The sequence below is a fragment of the Calliphora vicina genome, chromosome 5, assembly GCF_958450345.1.
Source record: "Calliphora vicina chromosome 5, idCalVici1.1, whole genome shotgun sequence".
In the NCBI taxonomy this organism is placed as follows: Eukaryota; Metazoa; Arthropoda; class Insecta; order Diptera; family Calliphoridae; genus Calliphora; species Calliphora vicina.
Window position 1 is genome coordinate 6,249,717 of NC_088784.1, and position 15,820 is coordinate 6,265,536.

General features: G+C 25.9%; 1 protein-coding gene across 2 annotated transcripts in view; it reads left to right on the forward strand.

The window, feature by feature from the left end:
- The window catches only part of Kank (kank), a 127,909-nt gene that overhangs the window by 41,284 nt on the left and 70,805 nt on the right, over window positions 1–15,820 (forward strand). Inside the window, exon 1 of one of the 2 annotated variants that reach the window (XM_065514030.1) lies at window positions 13,348–13,497. The exons of the other annotated variant lie outside the window; for it this stretch is intronic. Within the exon in view, the coding sequence (XP_065370102.1) occupies window positions 13,391–13,497 (107 nt within the window). The 5' untranslated portion in view covers window positions 13,348–13,390. Of the gene's footprint in view, window positions 1–13,347; window positions 13,498–15,820 lie in introns of those variants that run through there. 2 annotated transcript variants of the gene reach the window in all.

The following is a 15,820-nucleotide window of genomic DNA, read 5'->3' on the forward strand; positions in this document are numbered from 1 at the left end:
GACTGAAAGTCTTTAGTATAAAGACTGAAAGTCTTTAGTATAAAGACTAAAAGTCTTTAGTATAAAGACTGAAAGTCTTTAGTATAAAGACTGAAAGTCTTTAGTATAAAGACTAAAAGTCTTTACTACAAAGACTGAAATTCTTTAGTATAAAGACAGAAAGTCTTTAGTATAAAGACTGAAAGTCTTTAGTATAAAGACCGAAAGTCTTTAGTATAAAGACCGAAAGTCTTTAGTATAAAGACTGAAAGTCTTTAGTATTAAGACTGAAAGTCTTTAGTTTAAAGACTGAAAGTCTTTAGTATAAAGACTGAAAGTCTTTAGTATAAAGACTGAAAGTCTTTAGTATAAAGACTGAAAGTCTTTAGTATAAAGACTGAAAGTCTTTAGTATAAAGACTGAAAGTCTTTAGTATAAAGACTGAAAGTCTTTAGTATAAAGACTGAAAGTGTTTAGTATAAAGACGGAAAGTCTTTAGTATAAAGACTGAAAGTCTTTAGTATAAAGACTGAAAGTGTTTAGTATAAAGACAGAAAGTCCTTAGTATAAAGACAGAAAGTCTATAGTATAAAGACTGAAAGTCTTTAGCATAAAGACTGAAAGTCTTTAGTATAAAGACTGAAAGTCTTTAGTATAAAGACTGAATGTCTTTAGTATAAAGACTGAAAGTGTTTAGTATAAAGACAGAAAGTCTTTAGTATAAAGACTGAAAGTCTTTAGTATAAAGACTGAAAGTCTTTAGTATAAAGCCTGAAAGTCTTTAGTATAAAGTCTGAAAAAGGTACTAAAATTGTAAAGAGTACAATTTTATTTATAGCTTAATACTTGGCAATTCTGTTTTGAATTATTTTTTATCTAATAAATATAATAATTTGTAATTAATCAAAATTGACAGGGTGTAAATAAGGGGAGGGTATGTCTAAAAAATTTATTATTAAAAATATAAAAACCATAAAATATTATAAACAAAACTTTTCTGTGGTTAAGTCTACTACATTTTTTATAAACGAAAATTATTACAATAAAAACACTGCTAATATTTAAATCAATTTAACAAATTACTAATGGGTTAATTAAGCGTTTCTTTACATTTCAACTATTTGTCTCTCAGTTATTGTATTCGATTTCCAAAACCCAACTATATTGAATTTCAATAACAAAAAATCTACTACTTTAAAAAGAAAACAATGAAGATTTTATGGTTTTATAAATATTTCTATAAATTCAGAGAAGCGTGTTTAATAGAGAGGCTTAACCAATAAATAAAAATGATTTATTTATTGTTTTCAACATTAATTTAAAATTTATTCGAAATTATAATTTTTGTTAAAATTTCTTTGCATAAATTTTAAAATATTTTTGTTTTAGTATTTGTTAAAATTTATAGTTTTCTTGTTGTCCCAAAATTTGCATAATTTTACATATTTGTAAAAAAAATTAAGCATGAAAATATTTGTTATGAGAAATAATTCTCAAGAATTTAATACGAATTCTAACAAAACAAGAAAATACAAATTTTAAAAATAACACGAATTTGTTTGTTCCCATTATTATTATTAATATGATTTTGTAGTTGTTTTTTTTTTAAATTTTTAATATTTTATTTTGAAGCTTAGCACAGTCAACAACTTCTGCTCTGTACTACGTCTTTACTCATTTTGTTTTAAATTACAAAATTGCACTTCACTTTCAACTGAAAACGTATGTTGTTAAACTTAATCTTTAAAATTGTTTCTCATCATGTCATCATCATTTGTTTTGTTTTTTTGATTTCATTAAATGTCAGTTTTTGTCGTGCTGCTGTTTTTATTTTTGACACTTGTTTCACTTTTTAATGGGCCTGCTGTTTCGTAGCTGACAAAACAAAAATGCACAAAACAAAAATCAGTGACAAAAATCAAATGATGCAACAATTAAAACCACAATTAAGGCGACTGGCGGTTAATAGTGGAACAAAATTCTTTCAATGGCACTTATACTTATACAGTTTTTTTTTAAATTTAAATTCTACAATAGATGTTTCTTTTATTTCTCAAAAGTTACTTTTTTAAACAAATATAAAATACTACTAATTTTCCAAAAAAGTATTTTTTTTTTGCAAAATGTTTATTAAAATTTAGTAATATTTTTCAAACAGATAAAAAATAAAATTTTGCAAATAGTACCAATTATCAATAAAGTATCAAAAATAGCAAAAAATACTAATTTTTAATTAAGGATTTGTGCAAAATAGCATTTCCAAAACTATATAATTGAATTAAAGTTCTAAAAAACTATTTTTTTAAACAAATATAAAAAAGTACTCATTGTAAAAGTAAATTTTGCAAATATAAAGTACTTTATGCAAAATAGTATTTTTTCATGAATGTTGAAATTTCTATTAATCTAAAGTTCTATAAAAATCAATTTTTAACAAAATATAAAAAAGTACTTTTTCGCAAAATTTTTATTAAAATTTTACAATATTTTTAAAAAATTAAAAAAAAAAACATTTATCAAACTTTTAAAACAAATAATAAAGTAACATTTTTGCAAATAGTACCAATTTTCAATAAAGTACTTTATGCAAACTAGAATATTTTTTTCCTAAAAGTAGTCAATGAAATTTTATTTCTTAATTTAAGTTCTACAAAAATCCATTTTTAACCAAATGGAAAAAAATCGTAAAATTTTGCGAATAGTACCAATTTTCAATAAAGTACTTTTAGCAAAATAGTACTTTTTCCTAAAAGTTGAACCAAATCTGATTTTTTTGCATTTAAGTTCTACAAAAATCCAATTTTAACAAAATATAAAAAAGTACTAATTTTCAAAAAGTACGTTTTGTTAAATTTTTATTAAAATTTAACAATATTTTTAAAAATTTAAAACATTTAATCGAACTTTTCAAACAAATAAAAAGTGAAATTTTTTTAAATAGTACCAATTTTCAATAATGTACTTTTTGAAAAATAGAATTTTTTAAATTCTATAAAATTCCATTCCAAAATATAATAAAGTACTAATTTCCAAAAAAGTACTTTTTGGTAAAATTTTTATTAAAATTTAAAATATTTTTAAAAAATTGTATTTTTTCTCTGATTGTTGAATCTATATTTATTTCTTTTAATTTAAGTTATACAAAAATCATATTTTAGCAAAATATAAAAAAGTACTTTTTTGATTTTTTTTTTAAATTGTAGATTATTTTAAAAAAGAAAAAAAAAATAATTTCCAGCTTTTCAAAAAAAGTAAAATTTAGCAAATAGTACCAATTTGCAATAAAGTACTTTATGCTAAATAGTATTTTTTCTCTGAAAGTTGAAACAAATTTTATTTCTTTTATTTTAAGTTGTACAAAAATCCGTTTTTAATAAAAAATAAAAAAGTACTTATTTTCTAAAAAGTACTTTTTCGGATTTTTTTTAATTTAGTAATTATTTCGAACTTTTAATTTTTTTCATTATACAGAAAGAAGTCTCAAACAATAAAAACAGATAATAAATACAAAATAAATACATAATATTAAAATAGTACTATTTTATCAAAAAGGTACTTTTTCTTTTAATATGAATTTTTTGTTAAAAAATTCATATTTTTACACAATAAGAAAATCGCTTGTGGTTTTCTGCCTTCATTGTGCTGCGCTTATTTTACATTTAACTGCCTGATCATTATCTTATCTCTTCGCCACTTCATGATTTTTTGTTTACACACTCCGACTTGGGGCATAAACGCATTTAACATACAAAAATTTATAATTTTTTTCCACTTTTTTTGTGAAAAACATTTGTATGAAAAAAAGTAATTCAGTAAAATAAATCCAAAAAAGAATGTAGAATATTATTGTTATGATTAAAGCATTGTCATCATAAACATCATCATCATTATTATCGTCATTGTCATAAGTATTAACAACAAAAACAAATTGGTTTTTGTTTTGTAAACAAAAAAGTACTATTTTTTATTATGATTTGCAAAATTTGGGTTAAAAGAGTATCACATGTATGGCTAAATAATAAACAATTTGTTAAACTTTTAAATAAATATGTTGCATAAAGCACTTAATGGTTTTCAAGAGAGATACGAAGATTTGTAAACGAGTGTTTAAAACGAGGTTCAAAAGGCCAATGAAGTTAAGTCGTTTTTTTATTATTTTTTTTCAGCAATTAAATTTGAAGATTTACACAATAAAGAAATTAAATTTTAATTATTTAATTGGTAAAGAAATAATTTGTTTATATATTTTGATTAATAAAGCATTTTTTTATTTTATTTTTTAATTTTGAAAATTAAACTATTTGCACTTAACACATTTTACATTTATCTCCATACTTCAACTCATATTTCCATTAACCACTTCCCCTATAAAAACTCTAACCCACTGTTAAATGAGAGTACATATCGTCCCCTTAATAAAACAATAGTGTATAATTTTTGTGCCATTTCGAAATATAATTGAGTTTAAAATTGTTGTTTTAGTAGACATCTAGAACAAAAGTAACATTTAAATTGATATTTTTACCCACTTTGTGGAAGTAGAATTTCACCAAATTTTGACAACATATAGAATGTGATCAAAAAATAATGGTGTATTTGCTTATATACTTTTGTTTTAGTGAGCGGACGATATATGTACTTATTTCAATGGCCTTTAATTACCACAATTCACACCTAATCATCATCTTCTAATCAAATAGTAGCTGTAGCTATATTCAGTTCAACTTACATACAAATACCAACCAACCAACTTATCTCTTCCGCTATAAACTAAAATGAGAAGAATGACAAAAAAAAAACTGCATTCATTAATAACAAATAGGTAGGAAAACAACAAAATAAACATGTTTCTCTATGTACAAAAAAAGTATTAAATAAATACATGTAGGCAGTAAACTACAATCTCAAAGGGTGTAATAAAAAAAATTTTATAAAAATAACGCATTTTCTTATCGGTTGTTAATACCAACAAACGTTCAAACACAGATACTCTCAATTGTGCGATCGACGCACAGAAATAGTAGAGATCAAGCTAACACACGTTTACGTATTTAGTTACTCTCTTCAATAAACAATAACTATTTGCACGCTACGGGCCACAATTAAGGGGATGAGCCTATTTGAATACACAAACGAAATTTAGTATAAAGACACTGATCTTTAGTATAAAGACACTGGTCTTTAGTATAAAGACACTGGTCTTTAGTATAAAGACACTGGTCTTTAGTATAAAGACACTGGTCTTTAGTATAAAGACACTGATCTTTAGTATAAAGACACTGATCTTTAGTATAAACACACTGATCTTTATTATAAAGACACTGATCTTTATTATAAAGACACTGATCTTTAGTATAAAGACACTGATCTTTAGTATAAAGACACTGATCTTTAGTATAAAGACACTGATCTTTAGTATAAAGACACTGATCTTTAGTATAAAGACACTGATCTTTAGTATAAAGACACTGATCTTTAGTATAAAGACACTGATCTTTAGTATAAAGACATTGATCTTTAGTATAAAGACACTGATCTTTAGTATAAAGACACTGATCTTTAGTATAAAGACTCAGACTTTAGTATAAAGACTCAGTCTTTAGTATAAAGACTCTCAGTCTTTAGTATAAAGACTCTCAGTCTTTAGTATAAAGACTCTCAGTCTTTAGTATAAAGACTCTCAGTCTTTAGTATAAAGACTCTCAGTCTTTAGTATAAAGACTCTCAGTCTTTAGTATAAAGACTCTCAGTCTTTAGTATAAAGACTCTCAGTCTTTAGTATAAAGACTCTCAGTCTTTAGTATAAAGACTCTCAGTCTTTAGTATAAAGACTCTCAGTCTTTAGTATAAAGACTCTCAGTCTTTAGTATAAAGACTCTCAGTCTTTAGTATAAAGACTCTCAGTCTTTAGTATAAAGACTCTCAGTCTTTAGTATAAAGACTCTCAGTCTTTAGTATAAAGACTCTCAGTCTTTAGTATAAAGACTCTCAGTCTTTAGTATAAAGACTCTCAGTCTTTAGTATAAAGACTCTCAGTCTTTAGTATAAAGACTCTCAGTCTTTAGTATAAAGACTCTCAGTCTTTAGTATAAAGACTCTCAGTCTTTAGTATAAAGACTCTCAGTCTTTAGTATAAAGACTCTCAGTCTTTAGTATAAAGACTCTCAGTCTTTAGTATAAAGACTCTCAGTCTTTAGTATAAAGACTCTCAGTCTTTAGTATAAAGACTCTCAGTCTTTAGTATAAAGACTCTCAGTCTTTAGTATAAAGACTCTCAGTCTTTAGTATAAAGACTCTCAGTCTTTAGTATAAAGACTCTCAGTCTTTAGTATAAAGACTCTCAGTCTTTAGTATAAAGACTCTCAGTCTTTAGTATAAAGACTCTCAGTCTTTAGTATAAAGACTCTCAGTCTTTAGTATAAAGACTCTCAGTCTTTAGTATAAAGACTCTCAGTTTTTAGTATAAAGACTCTCAGTCTTTAGTATAAAGACTCTCAGTCTTTAGTATAAAGACTCTCAGTCTTTAGTATAAAGACTCTCTGTCTTTAGTATAAAGACTCTCTGTCTTTAGTATAAAGACTCTCTGTCTTTAGTATAAAGACTCTCTGTCTTTAGTATAAAGACTCTCTGTCTTTAGTATAAAGACTCTCTGTCTTTAGTATAAAGACTCTCTGTCTTTAGTATAAAGACTCTCTGTCTTTAGTATAAAGACTCTCTGTCTTTAGTATAAAGACTTTCAGTCTTTAGTATAAAGACTTTCAGTCTTTAGTATAAAGACTCTCAGTCTTTAGTATAAAGACTCTCAGTCTTTAGTATAAAGACTCTCAGTCTTTAGTATAAAGACTCTCAGTCTTTAGTATAAAGACTCTCAGTCTTTAGTATAAAGACTCAGTCCGTCTGTCCGTCTGGTTGGCTGGCTGGCTGGCTGTCCATGTAAATCTTGTGCGCAGAGTACAGGTCGCAATTTTGAAGATATTTCGATAAAATTTGGTACATATTACTTTTTCCGCCCAAGGACCAAGCCTATTGAAACTGGCTGAAATCGGTCCATTATTTCACCTAGCCCCCATACAAATGTCCCCTCGAAATTGGACTTTATCGGTCATAAATGTTTAATTTATCTATGTATCTACACAAATTTCGGTCCAAATAAGTTTTATATATACAAAATTCATGTCACCAAATTTTGTTACGATCGGTCCATAATTAGTCATATCTCCCATATAGACCCGCTTCCGAAAATCACTTTAACGTGCATAAATCGCTTAAAAATGTTGGTATACACACACAATTCAACATAGTTAACTTTAATATAGACATAAATCACACGACCTAATTTTATGGTGATCGGTCCATAATTGGTCATAGCTCCCATATAAGGGCCACTTCCGAAAATCACTCACGAATATAAATTATTGATATTTTAAAAGAAAAATATTTTTACTCATTTACTTGGTGTAGGGTATTATATGGTCGGGCTTGACCGACCATACTTTCTTACTGTTTGTTTATAAAATAATTTGTTACACTAAGAATTTTTACACAAAAACTTTTACACAAAAAACTTTTACACTAAAAATTTTGAAACAAATAAATTTTACATACAAATTTTCTCAAAAAAAATGTTTGTGCTAAAAATTGTTTACACAAAAATTTCACACCAAAAATTTTTACACAAATAAAAAAATGTGTGTAAAACATTTTCTTAGTAAATTTAAGTGTAAGAAATTTTTGGTGTAAAAATACAGCTGAAAAAATGTTTGTGTAAAATTTTTAGATTTAAAAATGTTTGTGTAAAATTTGGTGTAAAAAATTTTTGTGTCAAATTGTCTACTGTAAACTTTTTTTTGTAAAAATATATTTAAAAAAAAAAATTGTAAAAATTGTTTACACAAAAATTTAACACCAACAATTTTTACACAAAAAATATTACAGACAAATTTTTTTTAAAATATATTTTTACAAAAAAAAGTTTACAGTAGACAATTTGACACAAACTTTTGTTATACCAAATTTTACACAAAAATTTTCAATCTGAAAAATTTTACACAAAAATTTTTTCAGCTGTATTTTTACACCAAAAATTTCTTATACTTAAATTTTCTAAAAAAAATATTTTACACAATTTTTTTTTATTATTTTTATTTTATTATAGAGTACTTTGCATTCGTTTAACACTAACAGTTTAATACATATTTATGTTTTATTTGTTTTATTATTTTACTTTGGAGGAATATTTACAAAAAAAGTGTTTGGGAGTTGAGAAAATAAACAACTAGTTTTTGTTGTCGATTGCATATAATAAATATGTACAACAAAAACATTATGAAAAATACTACAGAAAACACACACTACCTTACACTATCTGTAGGCTATTATACACTGTAGCCTGATGTTGGCATGAGTGGAGTAGTGTAGTGTATAATAAAAGTTCTCTTCACTTCATTATAAATGGCAGGCTGTCATATTGATATTTGAATTCATTTCATTTCAGTTTGTTTGGTGTTTAATAACTACGAGTACTTAATTTCTTATAAAGATTTTTAAAATCATAATTTGTATTTGGTTAAATTAACGCTGAAACGTTAAACATAAAAGTTTATTAAAGTTTGATTTCAAAAAATAATTTATTTTTACAAAAAATTATTATTAGTGTATTGGTTACAACAGCCTTAAACCAACAGATACTTGTTAATCAAAACCAAAAAAAAAAAAAAAAAAGATTTTATTTTATTTTTGTTAGTTTTGTTTTTAGTTTCTTGTTATTGAGTGAGAAGTGTAACGACAAAATACACACAACCAGAAAATACAACAAACAAAAACAAAAATCTATAAAAAAACATAAAGTTCAACCAGAAGTTGAAGTTTTTTCAAGTGGCCATTGCTTTGCCAAGTTTAGTTAGATTTCAACGTATTTGGTAGACGGTTGCGGTAGTCAGGCACAATTTTATACACAAAAATAAATGACGAAAACCTAAGAAAAAAGAGCGCTAAAATAAGAACCTATAACAAAACAGAAAAAAAAGAAAAATAAATAAAGATTTTAATGGAAAAATAAGCTAAACAATAAAGAAATGAAATAATGATATAAAAAAGTTTTTGTTTAAAAAAATAAAAAATAAAAGAGTTTAATTAATTACAAAAAATTGTAAAATTAAAACAAATGGTCAGTTGTGAAGTGTTCAAGATAAAAAACTAAAGAATTAATTGGAAATCTATAAAAAAGTGAAATATTTTTAGTGGTTAAATTAATAAAATAACAAAAATAATAAATTAGAAGATATATTTCCAGTGAATAGATTAAATTGTTCAAAGAAAAGTTCAGGTTTTTTAACTAAACCTATATAAAGGCGTTACTACAAGACATAGAAGCTTTTGGCTTATTGCCAGATACACCCAGAGAATTTAGCGGGAATTGAACCCGCAAACCTCAGATTTATAGCCCAGCGCACTATCGTCTAGTCTATGGGAACATCCTCTATCTTTTCTTTCCTAAATAGGAAATTATTGTAAGAAAACTTGTCACTCGCCATAAATGGCTGTGTCAATGGGACCAGACTATTTTAAAAAGCAGATATTTATTGACATTTGTTAAGCGATCGGTTTCTAGTAGCTCATGAGGGACAATATATCAGTTTTATGTGATTTTCTTAAAAAAAATATTTAAAAACCTAAAGAAATTATTGAAAACAATCAGTTTGAAACTCAGTTTAAATAACTACAGACACTTTAAGTGACTATTTGAAGGCATGACATAAACTCTGCTGATAATGTATCTCACTCTATCTGTCAAGCATAAATTTATTGTGTTGTAGGTGAAGTAAATGAACCGAAATTCGGTAGTATCGATCTCTTAGTGTAAAAACTATTCCAGAACTCTTCCAGATATTTCACAAATTCTTAGGTAATATTCCATGATTTTCGTAATTCAAAAGTTCTGTTTCCAAGTTTTTCTGTAGAGACATTATTGGGAAGATATCCTACGGAAATTTACTACAAATAAGCAGATTTTCTTTAAAAAAAATTTAAATTTTCTATAGAAATTGTTTGGGAAAGAATTAGGAAAATTTTCTTTGGAATAAAAATTTACCAGAATTGGGCAGATTTTCTAAATGTTGACAGAATTGAGCAGAAAATTAAAACATGAAATTCTGGAAATAATACTAATCTCGAATCTTTCTATTTGTATTTTTGAGAGAGGACACTTTCTATTGAAACAATATTGACAAAATTGGGCAGATATCCTATGGAAATTTTCTACAAATAAGCAGATTTTATTGAAAAAAATTTAACAATTTCTGTAGAAATAATATTGGCAGAACTGGGCTGATATTCTTTAGAAAAAAAAAAATACCAGAATTTAGCAGATTTTCTAAAGAAATAAAATTGGACAGAATTGAGCAGATTTTCTTAAAACTTTTTTTTACAGAATTGGGCAGATTTTCTTCAGAAAAAAAATTAACCAGAATTGTTCAGATTTTCCAAATAAATAAATTTGGACAGAATTGAGCAGATTTTCTTCGATTTTTTAAGAAAATCGCTCAATTTTGCAGATTTTCTAGAAATCTGCTCAATTCTGTAAACAAAAATTAATATTTTTTCTGAAGAAAATCTGCCCAATTCTTGAAGAATATTTTTAAGAAAATCTGCTCAATTCTGTCAAAATATTTTTAAGAAAATCGCTCAATTTTGCAGATTTTCTAAAAATCTGCTCAATTCTGTAAAAAAAAAAAATTTAAGAAAATCTGCTCAATTCTGTCAAAATTTATTTATTTGGAAAATCTGAACAATTCTGGTTAATTTTTTTCTGAAGAAAATCTGCCCAATTCTTGAAAAATAATTTTCAGAAAATCTGATCAATTCTGTCAAATTTTTTTTTAAGAAAATCGCTCAATTTTGCAGATTTTCTAGAAATCTGCTCAATTCTGTAAAAAAAAATGTTAAGAAAATCTGCTCAATTCTGTCCAAATTTATTTATTTGGAAAATCTGAACAATTCTAGTTAATTTTTTTTCTAAAGAAAATCTGGCCAATTCTTACAATATTATTATTGACTTAAAAATGCGGTACTTTTTTCAAATTTTTAGCTTTTATTTTGAAACATTTGTACCTATGATAGGTACAATACTATTTATTCAAAATATTGGTCATTGTTGTGACCTTTTCCCATCTTTCTGGCAACATATGGATTCGGAGCCAAGAGAACTACTTTTAAGTTCTTTTGAGGCCATGAACGAATCAAGCCAATATTGGATACTCTGATCCAAAGTGAAGCATATCCCAGAGAGAGCATTCTTAGTAGTTGAATGGGGCAAGGTCTGTACCATAAGGCGGATGAGGCATTGTCAGAATTGTGAAGATTTTCTTTAGAAACCAGACAGATTTTCATTCAGAATTTCTTTTGAAATAAAATTTGTGAGAATTGGACAGATTGTCTTTAGAATGAAAATTAATTAGCAAATTGTTTTTATAGAAAAATTCTGCTAGAATTACATACATTTTCTTTAAAAATATATCTTGCCAGAATAGAGCTGATTTTCTTTAAAAGAAAATTATGGCAGAATTGAGCAGATTCCATAAATTTTTTAGAAGGATAAGAATTGAGAAAACTTTCTTTAGAAAATAATTCTGCCAGAAAAGAATACATTTTCTTTTAAAAAAAAATTATGCCAGAATTGAGCAGATTTTTTTAAAAAGGAATTCTACTAAAATTGGCCAGTTTTTAAAAGAAATAAATTTTGCCTGAATTGGGAATTTTTTCTAATAACAGAAATTCTTGCAAAATCAAATTTATTTTCTGATTTTCTTGAAAAGAAAATTTTGCCAGAATTGAGCAGATTTTTTTTTAGAAAAAAATTATTTAGATTTTCTAAAAAAAAAGAAATTCTGCCAAAATTATAAAGATTTTTGAAAGAATATTTTCTAAAACGAGAAATCCTGTGAGAAGTGGCTAGTTTTTCTAAAGAAAACTTAATTTTAGCAGAATTGAGCCGATTTTATAAGGCAAGAAATTAAATCTTCTATAGTAAGAATGTTTTTCAAAATTCAGCTGATTTTAATAGAAAATAAATTTATCGGATTGTTCAGATTTGTCTAAAGAAATACATTTTGATGGAATTGGACAAGAATCTTAATGAAATTTACAATTTTTTTTTGCAATTTGAGAGATATTGAGAGAAATTTTGTAGATTTTCTATTGATTTTTTTACCTGCCGGAAATTGACATATGTTGTTTCTTAAATCAATAAAGATTTGATGAATGAAAATCTTTTCGAGTTGGGCAGATTTTCTATAAAAAAAATCTGTTAGAAGCAATTTTCTATAAAATGAAATTTCCAACAGTTGATTGGGCAAAATTCTAATAGAAAGAAATTCTTCTAGAATTGTGTTATTTCTATAAAATAAGACTTTTGCAGAATTGGGCAGATTGGCCAAAATTCCAATAGAATTGTGAAATTTTGTATAAAATAAAATTCTTCCAGAATTGGGCAGATTTAATGAATGAAAATCTGTTATAATATTTGAATTATAAAATTTTATATAGAATAAAAATTAGCCAGAATTGGGCAGATTTTCTATATAAAATCTGGTAGATTTTTGTTCTTAACTGCAAAAATTATTTTAAAATTTTCCAAAACAAAAAAATCTATTCATAAAAATGAAATTCTAAAGATTTTCTTCAGGAATATCTAACATAATTGGGTAGATATCTGGCAGATAGACAAACATTTTCATTTAATAAATATGAATTGATTTTATTTTAATCTATTATAATCAGTAGATTAATTATTCCCTTACACAACCACATCTGAGAAGTGCAATTTTCTAAGTGCACGAAAAAATCCAAATGATAGGCTTCTAAAATTAAAAAAAATTACTGGGATTATTATAACCTAAATGGAACAAGTTTACTTAAGTTAGTTATATCATTTTCATAAAAAGTTTTAGAACTAGAGCCGGTAGCTATACCCGAGGAATCAATCACGTAACTAGTTCCTAGTCTTTAGAGAAAGAATAATAAATTTAATTAAAATATGAAATCGGGTTTTCAGATTTGTTATTAAATTGTTTTTGACATTATTTTTTAGGGTTTTTTCTAAAGACAAATTTTATCTCATTTTTTTTAATATTAATTAAGTTATTTGTTAAAATATATTACAGGAAATTTTCAAATACAAATGATTAATAAATAAATTCTATGAAAGTGTTTAAAAAATATTAAAAACAAAAACAATTCCATTATGACAAACAACAAATTGTTATCGCCACCATAAGGTTTCAAAAGCCAATATCATCAAGTCTTTTAAAGGTGTTTTAAAGCAATTCAAAGAAATACCACAAAATAATTAATTAAATAAGAAAGAAAATAATCAATTAAATTAATTAGATTTAAATAAAGTTAAAATACAAAAATGAGTGTCACAGTGTATGAAAATGAAACTGAAACTTGGCAAAATTTCGATGATAAAATTAAAGATCTACAGCCCCAAGAACAGGAAGCGGTTAAAAAGTTTTGGAGGTAAATAACTAGAGATTAGAAACACAATTATGAATATCTATTTTTATAAAAAGTCAACATAAAAATGTTGGTTATTTTTAAGTATTTCAGTATAAATAAGATTTGTTTATACCTGTTGGAAACCAGATTTTTTTTCTCTGTCTTGTTTTTTTTTTTTGAAATTCCTCTTTTGTTAATTTTGCGACAAATAAAATTTTTTTTAACAAGTTGTCGGCTAAATTTCGTTTGATACTTTTATGTAAATATGCTTAGAAATATGTTGGGTTTACTTATTCTTGTTTTTGTTTAAATAAAAACAAATGTGTTCTAAAAATTATTAAAGAGTTAAATAAAACGAAAACAGATGTGACCGAGATGTTAAAAGAATTTACATGATATTTGAAACAAACAATTAAATTTGAATAATAAATAAAAATTGTAGCAAAAACTGTTATATTTACAAAGATGTGTGAAATACTAATTGTAATTCTGTAAAATAAATATTGAAATATAGATGGTCGAATCTTGTGTGACAATAAAATATTTAATTGATATAGGGGTTAAAGGCGGGTTAGGTTAATTATGGTCCGATCCTCACAAATGTTGGTAGAAATATTTAGGTTCATATAAAACTAGTTTGTGTCCAATTCCATTACAATATTTTAATTATTATAAAACAACTAGCTGACCCGACCGACGTTGTCCTGTCCAAGTTATAAAAATGCTTGTGTTCGATTTGTGAATTTGTGAGCAGCGGTTTGCAAAGGGTAAATAGTTAAAAAGAAAAAAAAAACGTATTATTGAATGATAATTTTTATTCATATAGGACATAGAATAGAATATACATAGAAAGCTACTGAGAGACAAAGAACCTAAGTTTGTTGTCAAAAACCTTGCAACAACAGAATATATGTAAATCAATGTACATATTTTGAGTTTTTATATAAGTAATCGATTTTTGGTCAAAAATATGAGTGATCACAGATCGAGCTGCTATTCTTGATTAAACGCTTATTGGCCAAGTTATTAGCGAATTTACATATTTTGAGTTTTTATATAAAAAATTTATTTTTGGTCAGAAATATGAGTGATCACAGATCATGGTCCTTTTAAATTATCTGCGAGTTGTTAAGTTTTCCCTAATTTATTTGACACGTAAAAACACAAGGTAGACATGTTATATATCAATGGATAGAGGATTTTGTCTAATTTTCAAAAATGTATATAACTTTTGACAATTAAAAAATTCATGGAATACTTTTTTGAAAAATATGACAAAAAATGCTTTTTATTGAGTTTTTGCATAGATACAAATTTTTCAAATTGAAATAAAATGTTGATTTATGAATATTTTTTAATGAAATTTTACACTTATATAGATTTTTTTATTGAAAATTGAAAAATAAAAACAAATTTTGAAATTTATAATCAGGAATCCCGCAATTCCCAAAAAAGTATTGAAAATTTCCAAAAATGTTATTTTTTCGGTTTTTGGCTATAATATCCATACCACGGGCGGGGTTATCGAAGCCCTTCACAAAATGATTAAGAACATATTGGGCCATCTAAAATAGGTTACTATATTTTGATATCGAGTATGCGATTTGAGAATTTTTGCTCTAAAGTTGAATTTTACATAAAAAAATAGCCATTTTTTGAATGGACCTGTTCCCCTAGGTATCAAAAAGTATACATTTTTTTTTCATTTAAAATATTTGACGTAAAGTTAGCTTTTCAAAAAGTACAAATTCATTATACATCCTCTTAGAAATTTTTTAGATAACTTAAAAATAATAAAAGTACTTTTTTCCCCAAAAAATTGCGAAAAATCGCTTTTTTAATTTTTTAAATTCAAATGCATGTACCTTTGGACTCAGTCATGATTTTTAAACACTTCTTTCTTTATTTGATATATACATCTATTGTTAATCCTATAAAAGATAAAATCGGGGAATATTTGGAACCGCGGTCACCAAAAAACTGGAGTAGGGTGGGTAAAAATGTTGAAAATTTAATTTTCAAATGCGAATATCTCCTAAGCTATAAGAGATAATTGATAGCTACGACGAGGTTTTATGTAGAGCTCGACGAGGAGATTCTATTTGTGTAATTTCTTTAAAATCGGAACACAGACGAAGAAATAGGATCATTTTAAAAATTGAACATACCCGAGGTGTCCTACTTTGGGAACCCCTGGTCCCGCTCCTGGTTGGCTCATGAGGTCAAAATTTAAACTCGACTACACTTCCTTTTTGCGCATGTGAAATTTCATTCAAATCGGAGTAAGGGTTAAGAAGTTACAAATTTATTTCCCTCTTTTTTTATTCTCATACCACTGTATGTC